The sequence below is a fragment of the Plasmodium brasilianum genome, chromosome 12 (genome assembly GCF_023973825.1).
Source record: "Plasmodium brasilianum strain Bolivian I chromosome 12, whole genome shotgun sequence".
Classification (NCBI taxonomy): Eukaryota; Apicomplexa; class Aconoidasida; order Haemosporida; family Plasmodiidae; genus Plasmodium; species Plasmodium brasilianum.
Genome location: NC_090125.1, coordinates 3,546,803 through 3,564,678, shown reverse-complemented (window position 1 = coordinate 3,564,678; position 17,876 = coordinate 3,546,803). Strand labels below are relative to the sequence as shown.

Sequence of the window (17,876 nt, the reverse complement as noted above, 5' to 3'; positions counted from 1 at the left end):
TTAACTTGATTACACATAATATTCTATATTTTCATGTATAACAACGTATAAAACCCAAATTTATATGTTATATTTATGTTATCTAATCTTTTAAATAAAAAGATTCTCTTAGCACAATTTTATAGTTCTCCTAACAATATGTATCCATTTTGTATATATTGTTTATTTAAATTAATATATTTCAGTAATTATAATGGGGATGTTTTCCTTTTTTTTTTCATTTGGCTCCTTTTTTATATTTTTTTTTTATTTTTTTCCTTTTATATTTTTTAAAAAATTATTATAGTTTATATATTTTCACGAAATAATGGAAACAATCCTAATACAAATATGAGATATAGCATACTTTTCTCCTAAAGTTCATGGCATTTACTATTATGAACTTTTATCAAGTATTAATTAGTATTCATTATTATTTTTGCTCGATCAAATTAAATTTATGTAAACAATATAAATTAAAATCAACCTATACAAATATATATATATATATACATTTCGTAGTACCCAGTTAATGTTTCAAGCTGTCCAATCTAATAATAAATTCATTATTTTCATAATATTTACGATTATTATTGTTATTATTATTATTATTCATTACTTAAAAAAAATCATTTCTAGGTAAAAAATTAATCATTACATTTAATAATACAACAAAAGTAAATGAAATAGTTAGAGGAGTTATTCATATTGTTCATGATACTTTAACGCACTTTATATATTTTATAGATATATATGAAGTGGTGATGAATACTCAAAAAAAAGTAAAAAATAAATGATACCACTTTATAAATAAAAATAATATTACAAATATAAACATGTATTCAATATGGACAAAACATACAGTATGACGAAGTAAAATGTGAACATCATTTCCCTTTACTATGAAATTATTATTGAATAACAATAATTTTCCATATTACTTAGTATTAATAATTATGTAAACACAGTTCAATGTATATAGTGTTTTATCGTATAACATAGCACTTGTATTTTCAGACAGCACATCATTATATGTAACTTAAAACAATCCCTAAAACCTATGCAAATATTCGTACATATTTAATAGCATAAAATAATGGGAAATAAATTACGTTTTGTTCTATTTTAACTATTACTTTCCTTAGTACGAACCTCCGTTACCTCTTAGTGAATGTGAAAAATTATAACGCACTTTTGATAGTGACAGTTAGCTAAATCAACTTATCCATTCATTTTAACATTATCATGAGCATACAAAAATAATCAAAAATTATAAAATATGTATTTTGCAATATAACTTTATATTTTCTCCAAAAATTCAACTATGTTTTATAAGAGATTTTATACAATACCCTATATAACTTTTCATTCAGAATAGATATCCTCGTAATACACTAAATTTAGAGCACAGGTTTTAACACACATAATAAATTTTTATAATTATCCACCAAAAAGGTATTTACAAACAATATTTATTCACATTCATAATATTTTGTCTTGACCATACTGTGCATGAAGTTTAATATAAACTTATTAATAGACAAAATATATTTTTAAATACTATCTTCTTATTTAAATTAATATATTATTATTGTCATAATATATTTGGTTATCAAAAAGTTCCCCTCCCCTTTTTTTTTATATTTGTATATATAATTATAAGGATGTACGTTACATACATGAATATATATTATATATGCATAAATTAGCTTTGTAATAAAAAATACAACCATCATTTACAAATTTAAAACATGAAAAAAAAAAAAAAGAAAGAAAAAACAAAAAAAAACAAAAGCAAAAACAAAGACAAAAACAGAAAAAATGAAAAAAAGGAAAAGAAATAAAAACAAAAAAAAAAAAATAACAGAAAAGAATAAAAAAAAAGAAAAATAAAAACAAAAAAAAGTCATTTATGAAATATTGTACTATATAACATTTCTTTTCTTTAAAAATTAAATTATTTTCATTCATTTATATGTTTAATATTAATTGGTTTAAAAATGTAAATCATTCATTCTTTTTTTTTTTTTTTTTTCGTTTATTCAAAATGACCACAAGAAATGTTCAGTATATTTACCAATTATAAGCAAATTTTTTTGGAATTTAATAAACCACTTTTATTTTGATGTGGTTAGTTATATAACACTCTTTCCATTATTTTAATTTTTAATTTTTTTTTAAAATGTATTAGCCAAAGCTTCTCTTAATACTTTTTTTCTTTCACTGCTTAAGTTTTTTGGGAATATAACAACAAATTCAAGTATTAAATCTCCTTTTTTGCCTGGATGTTTTGAAGAAGGCATTCCTTCCCCTGGAATCATTCTTTTTGAATTAGGTGTAATAATATCATCTACCCTTATATTTATATCTCTGTTATCTAATGATTTAATATTAAATTGGAATCCTGTTAAGGCCTTATCTAGTGGTATATGACATTTATAAATTAAATTATTACCATCTCTTACAAAGTTCTCATGCTCTTTTGTTTTCACCTTGAATATTAAATCTCCTGGTTTTAACGAAGGACCTGATTGATCACCTTCTCCATAAAATGTAATTGTTGTTCCATCATTCCATCCAGCCTTTACATCTATAGTTACTAATTTATCATCGTCGTAGCTTTTAACTCCATCAAACCTTTTTCTTGTAACTCTTAATTTCTTTTTACATCCGTTATATAATTCTTCTAAAGTCAACATAAGAGCTACTTCATATGTTTCTGACTTGTAAACTTTAGAACCCGACGCTGTCATAAAATATAAAAAAAAGGTAAATAAATTTGTATATACATATACATATGTGATTCAAAGAACGTGTAACACACTTATTCATATTTCATTTATATTTTCATTCTCTTACATCCATGACGTGTTCTACCTCTTCTTGACCCCATATCATGTACGAAGGACTTAAATGGGGAATCATCTTCATCAAAAGTTGATGAAAATGAAAAAGGTCTATTGGAACCAAAAAAATTATTGATCAGATCAGCAAAATTCATTCCTCCCTGAAACATATTTTCTTCAGTAAAAAAATTTCCATTTAAACCTTCCTTACCCGTTAGATCATATGTTCTCCTTTTATCTGGATCTGATAAAACTTCGTAAGCTTCAGAAACAAGCTTAAATTTTTCTTCCGCATCTTTTTTATCTTTCTCATCGGTATGTTTATCCGGATGCCACATCATGGCTAACTTTCTATAAGCTTTTTTTATATCATTTTCGGTAGCATCCTTACTAACACCCAATATGGTATAATAATCCTAGTAAAAATATTGAAATAAAAACGTATATAAATAAATATAAATATATATATATATATATATATAATATACTTATATACTTATATGATTTTATTTCATTGTAATCAAGTTTTCGGGATTATCATTTTCAAAGGTATGACCATATATTTATATTTTTTTTTTTTTATATTACATAGTATTTTTAATTTCATCATTTTTTTTTTTGTTTAGACATCAATTTTTTATTATTTTTCATTTACTAATAAAATTACATAATTATTTTTCTATACACTTTTATTATGTTATTAGTTTATTTGTTTATTTATTTTATATTTTTTTTTTAATATGTAATATTATATAACTTTTTTTTTTCTTTTATTATTATTCTAATCTTACTTGTGATTTATGAGGTGCACTTGTAAATCGTGAGTTGAATTGTTCGCTTCTTTCTGATAGTGATCTGTCAATTCCTAGATTTATCGTTTTTATAAATTTATACTGGCTATCATAACATTTGTCATTTTCATTCTAATAATTATATAAATATATAAAATTTTATTGAGATATTTATTTTAAAATCAAATAAAATAATAGAAAAAAAATAGATTGCATGCGAATGTGTAAATATAATTAAAGTTTTTCCCTAATTTATTATTTTTCACTGTCCTACATAATTAGAGATATTTAGCGCCCAAATTAAGAGAGAAAATAAAAATATTTTGACACAAAAGAGGGAAATATTTATTTTTTCTCTCCTAAGCCATTTCTTAAAAATTGCCATTTATCCTTTATTAAAATATATAACTACTATTTAAAAGTTTCCATAAATTAAAATAAAGCTTACAAATAATATGTAAATTATTCTTAATAGTTTTCCTTAATTTTATTTAAATTAAAAAAAAGAAATTTCAAAATTTAGATAATATAATATGTAATAACAATGTAATAATATTTTACAACACAAGATTAAAAGAAGTTACACTAATAAATAATTCTAAATATGCTAATTCTGTTAATAAAAAAATTTTATTTAATAAATTAAAGAGTAATAAATTTTATAATTTATGTTTCAGCCTATAGTTGTTATTTAATCTCCTCTTAAACGAAAACCAAACAAAACACTATTATATATATACATATACATACACAAGATATAATTTTTAAAAAACTGATAAAATAAAAAAATCACAAAATTTAAGAAAACTATAATTTAAAATTTAAGAAAATCAAAAAAAATAATTATTTAAAGGATCTTAATTTTTAATGATTAGATAAAAAAAAGCCTGTAATTTTTAAGAACTTGTAACAACTTATAAAATAAGGAATTATAATATTCTATTTAAAGAACAAAACTAAAATACAAACAAATAAAAAGCTTTTAACATTCTTAATTATACAAAACTGAAACTCTTCAAATATTATATATAAAATTAGAAATTATATATATTATATATGTACCGCCATAGCCCAATAATTTCAGGTAACCATGTTTTTATGTAAATATGTACAAAATAATTTTTTTTTAACTTAGCTTTAAAATATATTTTTTGGTTCAAAACTTGAAAAAATCTATTTTAACACTAAAACATTAAATAAATTTAATAGGTTTATACATATATAAATAACACACGCTTCTTTTTTTTCTTTGCACTAAATAATAACTGTTGAATTATCTTTTTTTTTTTTTCTTAAAATATTATAAACCAAATTTCACCATTATTTGGGCACATGTAATCAATATGATTATTGCTGTTGTGAGAAAATGTGGTAAAAATTGTGTTAATATAGAAAAATTCGTAATCATATCAATTAATACATGCAAAATTTTGCATTGTAAAATATTAGATTATATACAGATTTAGAAACAGTACTTCTTTATCACCTAAAATAGAAGGAAAGAAACTAGAATATAGTAGGCGATAAAGATGACAAAAAAAAAAATAATAATAAAAATTCATAAAAAAGAAAAAATCGAAAACAAAAAGATGCAAAAAAACTAAAACTAAAAATAAGCTGATAAATTTTAAAAGGAAAAAAAGAAAAAAAGTAGGTAATACTGTAAAAACGGAAAAACTAAATTGTAGTGAATAAATTTTATACATTGAAAAATCCCTTGTTTATCCTTAAAAATTTTATGAATTATTAATCTCATTTATAATCTTTTAATAAAAATTAAATAATATAGATTGGAAGGATAAAAAATTATTAATTATAAAGAAATATTATTAAGAAATAATATATAATTATTTATCAATCTTGTAATAAAGTATATTTAGAATTTATGGGGAAAGAAAATGCTCATTAATATTTTCGATCTTATTTCGGATACAAATAGTAGCAATTTATTTACCCCTTCAGTTAGAAATTATCATTTCTATTAAAATATATTTAACAGTAGTGAGTAGAAGAAGATAATGAAATCATTATGTACTATTTGAGAAAAGTTATATATTTTATATTTATTTTTTTCAATTTCAATTTGCTTCTTTTATAACGTTTAGGGAATTCAAAAAAAAAATTTCATCATCTTATTATCACTAAATCAAATTTTATTCAAGAAATGGGTTACAACTACTTTAAAAAAAAAATATATGAACGTTTCGAAAACTGTTTATTCAATCTTCTAAATAATGTGCATCATTAATATAAGTTTTCAGGGAAAAAAAAATTGAAATAAAAGAAGTTACAACGATTTTTTGCATTTCCCAATATACACACTTCTTTTTATAAAAAACAATTCTCATAGAAGTAAAATTTATATAAAAATACATTAAAAAAATGAATATATTTGTACACATATATATTTAACTGTTATCTAAGTCCTTGTCTCCTTAAAATTCGAGGAATTCATAAAATTCGTAAATTTCATATATTTCTTATTTAAGAACTGTGTTGCATTATTACTTGAAATACCTGAAAACTTTAAATACTTTTTTTTTTTTTTTTCCTGTCTTTTATTTAAACAAATAATTAGTCAACAGAAATTTTTTGAATTCATTAAAAACCTGTTATAAACCACCATGCATATATCTTTTTCTGAAAAAGTATACATCACTTTTATAGTTCTTCATATATAATATTGGATATACATACATTTTTTTTCATTTCAATTAGAATTAACTTAATATTTTATTACAACGTAAAACAGTCTGATGAATATCATAACGCTTCATTGTTTGTACGTGTCCATAAGTTTTCGAACATCTAATAAAAATTGTTCTCCTTTTGCAAATTTTGTAAAACCTTATCTTAATTTAAATAAACATATGAAATGTCTTTCATCTGACTAATAACAAATATATATACCTTAACTGTTTAAAGTACTGTAGCAGCTATACAGGAATTTTATTTATTCTTAGTTTTTTATCATACATCTGAAGTTTTTCATTATACTACCTTATTAATTAAAGCACAACATATAATACAAATGAAAAAAACATCTATTCCGCATTATGAATTCTTTAACAATATTATTTCATATGAAAAATATAAAATATAGTAATTTATTCCTTTCTTAATTTGAATAACAACAGAGGAAAAAAGGAATAACGAGAAAAAAAAAAAAATAAATAAAATAATAAAATAAAGGTATAATGGTACAAAGGTACAAAGGTACAAAGGAATAAAAGAATAAAGGAAATGAACGACAATTATAAAACTAATTTTTTAATGACCAAATCATTGCTCATGACGCTCATAAAATTTTCTTTTTTCACTACATACGAAGATTCATCATCTCCAATTCCTTTTTGTAATTCCCAGATACATTAAAAATTGTAAGGTGTGAAAAAATGAAAATAAGTATTAATATAGTTAGATTCAATTTATAATTTTTAAAATTTTATGTATATATGACAGAAAAAAAACTGTAAAAGTTATATGAATATGGTGAAAATTAAAAATAAGATTAAAATGACTTTATTGTTACACAAAAACGTAGATATTTTAAGTATAAAACCATAAAGGAATTTATTACAATTGAGTTTTTCTGCTTAATAACATGTATATTTATTGAAAATTAACCTTTACAAATTTAATGCAACACATAAATATTACATTTTATAAAAAAAAACGAATGTATTATAATAGAGCATTATTAATATGTAAACTTTTTAAAAACTTTATTCCTTGCTCTCGAAATATTTTATGTAAGAATTCGCAGTTCAAAAAAAAAATGCACATATATACATAAAATATATATGAATAATGGGTTTCAATATCATCATTATTTAAGATATGATTATTACAGAAATTAGTTTGTACAATTTATAAACCATGTATATAACCACACATGTAATATAGGAACCAAAAAAAAAAAAAAAAAATTGATCATATTTTTTAAATTTTAATGGTTTTGTTTTTCTTCTTTGAAATATGTTACTTTAATATTTATTTTATTCTTGTATTTTATATTTTTTTTTAATATGTAGTATGTACTATTTTTCTGCTTTTTGCAAAATTTTAAATTAATATTTCAGAACCCACTAAAAAAATGTATTACGCTGGAATACAAGCCACTAACAATTTTAATCAATTTAGGTTGAATAATTCTTCTATGAAAAAAATAACAAATATATACTATAGATTAAAATAATAATTTTATTTATAAATATAGTATATTTTATATGTATTATTTTCTTTTTTTTAAAAATAAAATAATTTTTTTTTTTTTTTTTTTTAATTTTCGAATATTATTTAATCCCTAATATAAAATAAAACAGTTACAGGTTAATATAAGTTAAAATAATGCATTTCTTTTCGTATTATAAAATACTAGACAACATAGTATAATATATAATTAAGCATAAGTACAATAATAAAAAATAACATCATATATATATATATATATATATATATATAGAAAGCGAAATGCAAAAATACCACTACCACATAATGTACCATTTATGAATCAATTTAAGATATCATTATAAAAAATATGACTTAATGTCACAACACAGCATTTTATTTTTATATGAAATCATCCGTTTTGGGAATATTCTAATATAAAAATTTGAAATATTAAAATACATTTAACATAACGTGAATATAAATCTTTATTTTTCATTAATTTAACTGTGAAAATTTAAGCTCAAATTTTTGTTCTATCATTTAATTCTAGTTTTCAAAATGTTTTTTTCTTATATCCAAAATATCCATTCAGAATAGTGTGTTATTCTATAAGTTACAACAACTTATATATCCATGTAATCTATAAAATTATGAACCTATAAAAATAAGAAATAACTAACAAAAATGTTCAATACTAAATATTTTTTTAATTTTCTGAGAAAATATTGCTTTAAAATGAAGTTCCCCTGTATTTCAAAAGTTAATTCAAATTTTAGAAATAAATTTGATAAAGTAATAAAAAAGTCTTCAGTTGTGTCTCCTGACACAGATATGAAATCGAAAAATAGAGATGCACAAATAAGTATGGTAACAATTTTAGTTAATATTATCTGCTTCACCTTTTTATTATGGACATTGCATTACTCTTACAGCGTGAGGTAAACGTTATTCACCAAAATTATTATGTATATAAATATATATATTTATTTATATGTGCATAATTTGGTTACTAATTTAATTTTTAATTAATTATAAAAGAAAAATAATATAAGAGAAAATATATTTAAAATATATTCTTTAATTTTATATGCAGAGATATTAATAAGTACGCAATTGGTAAAAGAAATATATATAAAAGTAAAATAGGATTAATACTAAAAAGAAACATAGCTGAAGGTCATCAACAAAATGAAAATCCACAAATACAAGTAGATTTATTAGAAGATGATATTTATCCCTTATCAAGTTTCGATGAAGTAATGGAGTCGGTTCATGAAGAATTAGATGAGTCAGAAATTCCTGAAACGTTAGAAGAGTTAATAGAAAAAGGTGAAGAGTTATATAATAATGTCATAGAGGAAATGAAGTATCAATATGAAGATTTCTGCGAAAATAAGAATACTGTGTGGTGTCAGAAAAAATGGGACAAACATTGGAATCTCTATTTAAATTATTTGCGTGATGATATAAAAGATTGCTTAAACGATGAAAATATTCCCATACAGGAAAAGTACAAAATTATATTATACTTAAATAAATGGTGTTTACACGATTTTGAAAAATTTAAGGATATGCTTCAGATGGCCTGGGATATGAAAGATGAACCAGAGTTTTATTTAGAAAGGTAAGATCACAATTACTTGGAAATACTTTATCAAAAGTGGAGTTTGCAATAGAATGTTTAAAAAAATATTAAAAAATATTTCTTCACATTTTTTTTTCCATATTCTTATATGAGACTTAAAATTCAACTTTAAGTATAATTTAACAAATATAGGTTATTTGAAATACCATTTTTATATCATAGAATACTTCACATAATAAAAAATTATAACGTTGTAGACATATCGTAATTGAGTTTTATATATAGTACTATTATTCTTTGTATTGGGTATACACGTTTCATAACTTTATTTTTTTTTAAAGTTAGGATATTATATATTTAAAATGGGTATGCCATATTATTTAAAATATATATATATATATATATAACACATGTTCAGCATAAATTTTGTTTTGTTATAATAATATTTATTCTCCATATATACTATAAAATTCAGTTGTATTGTACATTAATATTTGCAGAAAGTGGATAAGATTCACAAAAAAGTTAATTTCATTTTTATTTATTTTTTTTTTTTTGGAGGTTATATCCTAAAAAATCTAAAATTTCTAATAGATACCACCCGAATTAATGGTAAAAATTATAAATTTTCATGTATTAGAAAAAAATATCGAAGAAAAAACACAAAACAAAGAAAATATATTGTCTATCTATAGAATAGTAAATACGTGTATCATTTAGTTAACATAAAAAAAAAAGTAGTGTTCTTGATTTCTTAATTTCATGAAACACTTTATAAGTTAAATATTGAACATACATATTAGTTCTATATATCAAAAAAATAATCCGTAAAATTGAAGATATATAGTTGAGTTATTGTTGTAATTTATTTTATTAAATTTTTAATTTTTTAAAGATGGTAATACCCACTTAATGTATTGTTAAGCAATAATTTACATAATATCATTTTTAAAGGTAAAAATGATATTTATTTGATATATATTTACACACAAAGATAATTCATTTGATGGTATAGTTTATAAATTTGTTTTAATTTTTCTTCCAAAATATATAGAGATAACTAATAAAAATCTCAACACCATTTTCAAAGAAAATTTTAAGCCCAAGTAAAATTAAGAGATTATTAGATAGAGAATATGGGCTAGAAAAAAATCGTAAAAGATACTTAAGGGTTCTTCTTAATAGAATGTATTATTATAAAAGTTATAACAGATGAAAAAATTAAACGGAAGCCGTCAGTTTAAAACTCTAAATTATATATATATTTTCTTTGAAGTATTTTTTTTTTTTTTTTTTTTTGGTATTAATTAGAAGCATAATGCCTTTAAATTATTACTATATATTTGTGCTATATTGCATTGTTTTTATTATAGAAAAACTTCTAATCTAAGAAAAAAAAACTATTTTTTTTATGAATTATATAAATTTTTTTCATTTATACATATATAATAATTTTATGTTACCATGTAATCATAGTTAACAAGTAAATCAAAATTGTGAATTTTTGTTATTGCTTCTTAACTACCTCTAATGAATTAGAACTTTTTATGTGTTAGACAAATTACAACATTCATTTGTTTTAATTTTAAATTAATTAAACATACAAAATTAATAAGATGGTTTTTCACCTTAATTATAAAAAGGGATACAACTAAATTTATAATATAATACATAGATGCATGTATCATGTGAATGGTAGTGATAAAATAATATTTAAAATTAACGCCACTGCAATTAAAAATAAAGAAAACTTTATTTTTAATAGAAAATACATTGTTTTCTTTTATTTTTATTATTCCTTAGTATATCAGAGAATTCATATTCTAAATTCATATTATCATAATGTTATATGGGTATAGAGGGAATAAATCTACTTAAAAGTCAAATTTTTATCATATATATTTTGTTTTCAAATATAACAGAATTGTTTTTAATTTTTTATTTCATGTATATCGTACTATCATATAACAGAATCTTGTTACTTTTCAGCTCATAGATCTTTTTACAATTACATGTTTTATTCAATTTCGTTTTTTGACATAAGTAATGATACATCTATGTATTTATTTTTTCTTTTTTTCCATAAAGAATATGAAAAAAAAGAAAATTTTAATATATTACGCACAAATTCGTGTATCTAAAAAATGTTTCTACACAATATATGCTCATATATAAAACAAGCATGATTCGAATAATAACGAAGTTCGAGTTCAAATATATTATTTCAAAAAATGTCATTATATATATATATATATATATATATTTGTTTACAACCGCGAAGCATCAACTAGTTAATTTCTATGGCAATTACCTAATGAAGTAAATGGAAATTTTGTGTAATATATTAATAAATAAATCCACCAAAGTTTATAAAATGTATGATACGCACCAAATAACAATTTAGAGGTTATTATAATTTATAGTTTATAATAATATAATTAAAAAGAGATATATTAATTTTTTCACCACTTTTATAGAAAAAAAGATTTAACAATTAACAGGACAAAAATGAAATTTCGTATAAAAATAACTCTAAAAAATTATTAACGAAAAAAAAAGGTATAATACTTTATTGATAATTCTATTGTAAACTATTAAGTCCACCCCTGAAATAACTGTATCATTCTAAAATTAATAAATTAAAGAACAAAAAGGACATATTCGGTTCATTTTAAACATCCAAAATTAAATGGAAATAAAAATAAAAGTTATGAATGAATATAAAACTTTAAACAACCCTTAACAAACATGTGTGGACTGTAAGACTTATAGTATTTACAACATTTTTGCTTCCAAAATTATAAATATTACCTAAACACAATTATTATTCTCCTATATTTTTAATATAAAAGGTTATCCACACAATCAAGTTGTGAATTAATTCAGTATCAATATCTCTTTATCAAAAACAAGGAAGAAGAAAAATCTATTAACATATATGTTAAACCGAAAAACAAGAGTAATATAATTTAAAATGTTAAATTATTATCGATTCAAGTATATGCATATATTATCATACTGCTTAAAATGCCTACTAAAATTCATATTTTTCACAAATTATAAGTACATAGGTATATATATATATATATGATAAATTCTTACCATAAAATAACTGATAGTAAAAGTATAAAATACTACTAAGTATAATTTTTCAAATAATCTACACAACACCTTTTTATATCTTTAAAAAAAAAGGAAAAACAACTAAACAGATATGAAGTTCAACTTTAATCCTTTTATTTTATTTTTTTATAATTCGACTGAAGTTTTTAAAATGGTAATTAATTCCATTAAAAAAAATAAATAAAAACACATATTATTTTAATAGTATTAGAGATTATATTATGAACTTGTCCTTTTATTTATTTTATAAATTAATTTTCAGAAAAAATAGGATTTCAAAAATATAATAATATAAACTATTTTTTCTTACTAATAATATTAACCTTTATTAGGAGAAATATATAAAAAAGTAAACTAAATACAATATTTTGTTTTTTTTTTTTATTTACTCTTAATTATTTGACCTAAAGTATATAGTTTTTAAAGTATAATATGTATTAATACAAGCTTTGTTTATATTTATAACTGTTTATTTCATAGATTATAAACTATATGTCAAAACATATTGCAGATCAATGATATAAAATACGTAAATCATACTTGTTAAAAAAATTTAATCTAATTGTTCTATAATATTCCTTTTTTTTTATTTTTTTGTTTTTCGTTTTCATCCTTTGTGTATATACTCTTTTTAAGCAAACATTTTCCCCCTAAGATCGTAAATTTTTAATACATTGTTGGCCTTTATAATGAAAAAAAAAATTTTAATGTAAAAAGGCGTTCTTTTGGCTTGTCAATATTTTATCCCGTTGTACGGCTTTTGTTTTTTTTTTTTATACAAGATTAAAACTGTTTTAAAAATATGAATATAAAATTAAAAAAAAAAAAAGTATAATAATACGAAATATAATATATCATTAAAAAATATGTTTTTTAATAACCTGATTTTATAAGTAGCTTGTAATTTTTTTTTTTTTTTTTTTTTTTTTTTTTTGTATATATTTAATTTTATATTTTTTTTTTATCGCATTATCAAAATTCATATTTACAAATAAATTAGTATAGAATAAATATTATGTTGGTAGCCCATAAGATAATTTTTAATTTAAATAATATTTTAAACAATTTTCTTATTTTATTTTTTTTTTTTTTAGATAGTTTTTATTCTCTTAATTTTTTTTTTTTGTAATTTTTTTTAAGTTCTCTTAATTTTCAGAAAATTTGTTAGAAAAGCTATTTATTAAAGAAAAATTGTAAAATTTTAGAAATAAATTTCTTTTATAAAAATAGTTTTAATAGTTATATCTATTAGATTATTAGAAAATATTATATTATTTTTATGTTTTTAGAATTATATAATGAAATAGACTTTTTTTTTTTTTGTATGTACATTTATATGGTTCATTGTACTCTATATATATATAGATAATATTGCAGTCTTTTTTAATATGAATATTAGATTCTGGAATTTCAGTAGCATGAAAAATATAAATTTATTTCATGAATTCCATTAAAATGTAAATTAGAAATATTATTTCAGGATATATGGATACTTAAATGAAGTGCCACAAAAGAAAAAAAGAAAACATTTTCTCCTTTTATGTAAGAATATTTTTGTTTTCTCTAATTACCTGGATACTAATTTCTTCTAATGATGTAATATATACAATAAAACAACAGCGTTAGTGAAATTTTTTACTATATATTTATTTTTTCCATATGATATTTTTCATTATCATTTTTTCTAATATAAAAATAAATGGTTCACCAAAAATTTTACAATTTTTACGAATTTGTTAGATAAAATGTGGTAAACACCACGCCAAGTCACAAAATTTGGGAGAGCTGTTAGCTTTAAGAAATGTTAGATGTTTGACGGAAAATGGAGTGACGTACGTTTTAAAGAATTCTTCATTAAAAAATAATTTTGAATCAGAAGGGCCCACAAGTTTTAAAATGAACGAAAATGTTTATCCTAGTGAAATAATAGATCCAATAACAGAAAAAGTAATATCTGGTTCAGTAAGAGAAAGGTTACCTACAGGATTTAAAATTGATAAGGTGAAAGATCGTGTAGCAGGTAGAGCATTTAAGCTAACTATCTCAGGTAAACTAAAAAATGACAAGGTAAAAGATCAAGTAAGAGTTGCTAAAACGGAACCATCCCCAGATGATGTAAAATCAGAAAAAGTAAAAGAGCAGATAAGAGCTGCAAAAAAAGAGAAATCTACAGATAACGTAAAATCAGATAAAGTAAAAGACCAAGTAAAAAGTCCAAAGATAGAAACTACCCCATATAACGTAAAATCTGATAGAGTAGAACACCAACCGACAGGTACTTTATTAGAGGAAACTACCCTAGATGACAAGAGACCTGATAAAACAGAAGACCAACCAACAAGTACTTTATTAAAGGAAAATACCCTAGATAACTTAAAAGCTGACAAAATAAAAGGTCAAGTAAGAACTCCAAAGGAAGAAACTACCTCAGATGACGTAAAAGCTGATAAAGTAGAAGACCAACCAACAAGTAGTTTATTAAAGGAAACTATCTCAGATGACATAAAAGCTGATAAAGCAGAAGACCAACCAACAAGCAGTTTATTAAAGGAAACTATCTCAGATGACGTAAAATCTGATAAAGTAGAAGACCAACCAACAAGCAGTTTATTAAAGGAAACTATCTCAGATGACGTAAAATCTGATAAAGTAGAAGACCAACCAACAAGCAGTTTATTAAAGGAAACTACCTTAGATGACGTGAAACCTGATAAATCAGAAGCCGAAGTAAGAATTCCAAAGGAAGAAACTATCTTAGATAACGTGAAACCTGATAAATCAGAAGCCGAAGTAATAATTCCAAAGGAAGAAACTATCTCAGATGACGTAAAAGCTGATAAAGTAGAAGACCAACCAACAAGCAGTTTATTAAAGGAAACTACCTTAGATGACGTGAAACCTGATAAATCAGAAGCCGAAGTAATAATTCCAAAGGAAGAAACTATCTCAGATGACGTAAAATCTGATAAAGTAGAAGACCAACCAACAAGCAGTTTATTAAAGGAAACTATCTCAGATGACGTAAAATCTGATAAAGTAGAAGACCAACCAACAAGCAGTTTATTAAAGGAAACTACCTTAGATGACGTGAAACCTGATAAATCAGAAGCCGAAGTAAGAATTCCAAAGGAAGAAACTATCTCAGATGACGTAAAAGCTGACAAAGTAGAAGACTATTTAACAAGTAGTTATTCAGAGAAAACAACCCCAAGTGACTTAAAAAATGACAAAACAGAAGATAGAAAAAAAGATGATACATCAGAGGAAACACCAAGTGAAGAATTACAAGATGATATAAAAAAAAATAAATCAACTTATAATAAGTTAAAGGAAGCTATTCCTAATTGGTTTAGAGCTCATTTTAAAAAAGATAAATCAGCAGATAATAAAACAGAGGAAACCATGGATGAAAAAGGAACATCTAATAAAAAAAGAGATAGACCAAGAAATTATCCATTCAAACATAGTGTCCCTAGTGGACAATTAGGAAATAAAAATAATGACGAATCAAAAGATTATCCATTTTATAACAAGCCTTCTAATGGAAAACTGGGGAATAAAAAAAGTGATAAATCAAAGGATTTTACCTTAAAAAATACTCCTAGAAGTGAATTAAAAGAAAAAGGAAATACAGAAAAATCAAAAGATAATCATATTGAAAATGAAGTTCCTAGTGGATTAGTAGGTAATCAAAAAGTTTTACAAACAAAAAAAGCTGTAATCCTTGATGATGACCAAGAATACGAGGTTCAATATCGTAAATGGACAGATGGTAACAAAAAATACAAAACTAAAATTTTCCGATTGAAAAAAGCAAATGATGTAAATGAGGATAAAATAATTTATGGAATAAATGATAAGTTAACTCGTGATATACAAGAAATGGAAGACTATGCAAAAAAATCAAATCACATGGCAAACCAAGCCCCTGACCTAAGAGAATATAATAAAAGAAACATATCAAAAGATTATCAGTTGCAAAACCAAAAACCCGAACAAAAAAAATATAATGCAAGTAACATATCAAAAGAATATCAATTAGAACATGCACCCCCTAATACGTTAAAAGAATATGAAACAAAAGATGAATCAAGAAACTACGGATTAAAAGGTAATACAGATACAGAATCAAATGAAAATGAAGCCAAAGAAAAACCAAATATTCATGCGTCACTAGGAAATTTAAGCACAATATCAGAAGGAGCACAAAGCACTTTGACAATAGGATCATTAAATAGTTTAACAGGACTAAATGAAAATACTGATTTAAATAAAAACAATAAAAAAGTATCATTTAGTAAATTTGGTTTAATGGGAAACATCTCGGATGATTTAGATGAATATGAAAGATTAATACATACAGTATTTTGTTCTTACAAGGAAAACGATTTTGGTGAATTACAAGAATATGTAGAAGCACATGATACTAAACATTATAAATTAAAAGCAGATATGAAAGAAGGAAAGAAGGAATTTGATGAATCTTTTGAAAAATCAACTTACGGATTTAGAGAAAAGCTTCCAGTTAAAAATGAAAAATTATTAGAAATTGAGGAATCATTACATCGTGTACCAATAAGTGATAAGACAAATCATGATAAACCAGAAGCACCTGTATCAAATAAAGTGTCAGAAACCTATAGATCATTAGATAAACCTCCTGTTGGTTCAGGTGACAACACATATAACGCTATGCCTTATGTTGAAAAAAAAAAAAAAAAAAAAAAAATTTTCAGTTTTAAAAAAAAAAAATAAGAAGAATACGAAAACAGGTAAAAGTAGTGAATGAACAAAAGAAGAAGAATCAATGCAATACAGGAGAAAATGTTCTTGTTTTTGTTTTTATTTTACGAGCATATAGTAATCGTATTGTTAAAAAATTAATTAGTTAATAATGAATGTATATAGAACCATATATGTAATTAACCGAATCGTGTAGAATATATAAAATATAAACTAACATCAAGAAAATTATACAAAAAAACTGAAAAAACGTGAAGAATATAACAGGAATAAACAAAATAGTAAATCAAAGTTTGTAGCATTTACCTAGAAAATTTGAAATATTGTTCCTGATCTTAATTGCTCTTGCTGCATTATTATTTTTTCTTATAATTTTATTGTTTCTGTTGTAAAATCTGCGTAACTCACGTCTCATTTTTTGTTAGGCATATGAACAAAATATAATAATTAATTATAATAAATTATTATATGTTTTGTTAATAATAAAATATTTGTTTTAAGCAAAAAAAAAAAAAAAAAAAATGCTATGCTTTTTTTCTGATAACGTTGTGTATTTTGTTTTATTTAACGAGTTAGCAATTTGTCATTATGAATCATTTAATTAAATGTAACACTAATTAAAAAATAATATATTAT

General features: G+C 22.3%; 3 protein-coding genes across 3 annotated transcripts; 2 read left to right on the top strand and 1 right to left on the bottom strand.

Annotated features, from left to right (window-relative positions):
- Positions 1-2,156: 2,156 nt before the first annotated feature.
- On the bottom strand, positions 2,157-4,001 carry MKS88_004718 (40 kDa heat shock protein; the record flags this gene model as incomplete). The annotated part of the gene is made up of 4 exons (XM_067217917.1): positions 2,157-2,725; positions 2,839-3,241; positions 3,617-3,748; positions 3,891-4,001. 4 exons carry the CDS (start codon positions 3,999-4,001, stop codon positions 2,157-2,159), a joined length of 1,215 nt encoding a protein of 404 aa, XP_067072298.1.
- A 4,523-nt stretch (positions 4,002-8,524) lies between these two features.
- MKS88_004717 (uncharacterized protein) lies at positions 8,525-9,417 on the top strand (the record flags this gene model as incomplete). The annotated part of the gene is made up of 2 exons (XM_067217916.1): positions 8,525-8,727; positions 8,883-9,417. The coding sequence occupies 2 exons, from the start codon at positions 8,525-8,527 to the stop codon at positions 9,415-9,417; spliced, it is 738 nt and encodes a 245-aa protein (XP_067072297.1).
- Positions 9,418-13,994: 4,577 nt separating this feature from the next.
- MKS88_004716 (erythrocyte membrane protein 3) lies at positions 13,995-17,252 on the top strand (the record flags this gene model as incomplete). The annotated part of the gene is made up of 2 exons (XM_067217915.1): positions 13,995-14,039; positions 14,238-17,252. The coding sequence occupies 2 exons, from the start codon at positions 13,995-13,997 to the stop codon at positions 17,250-17,252; spliced, it is 3,060 nt and encodes a 1,019-aa protein (XP_067072296.1).
- Positions 17,253-17,876: the final 624 nt, after the last annotated feature.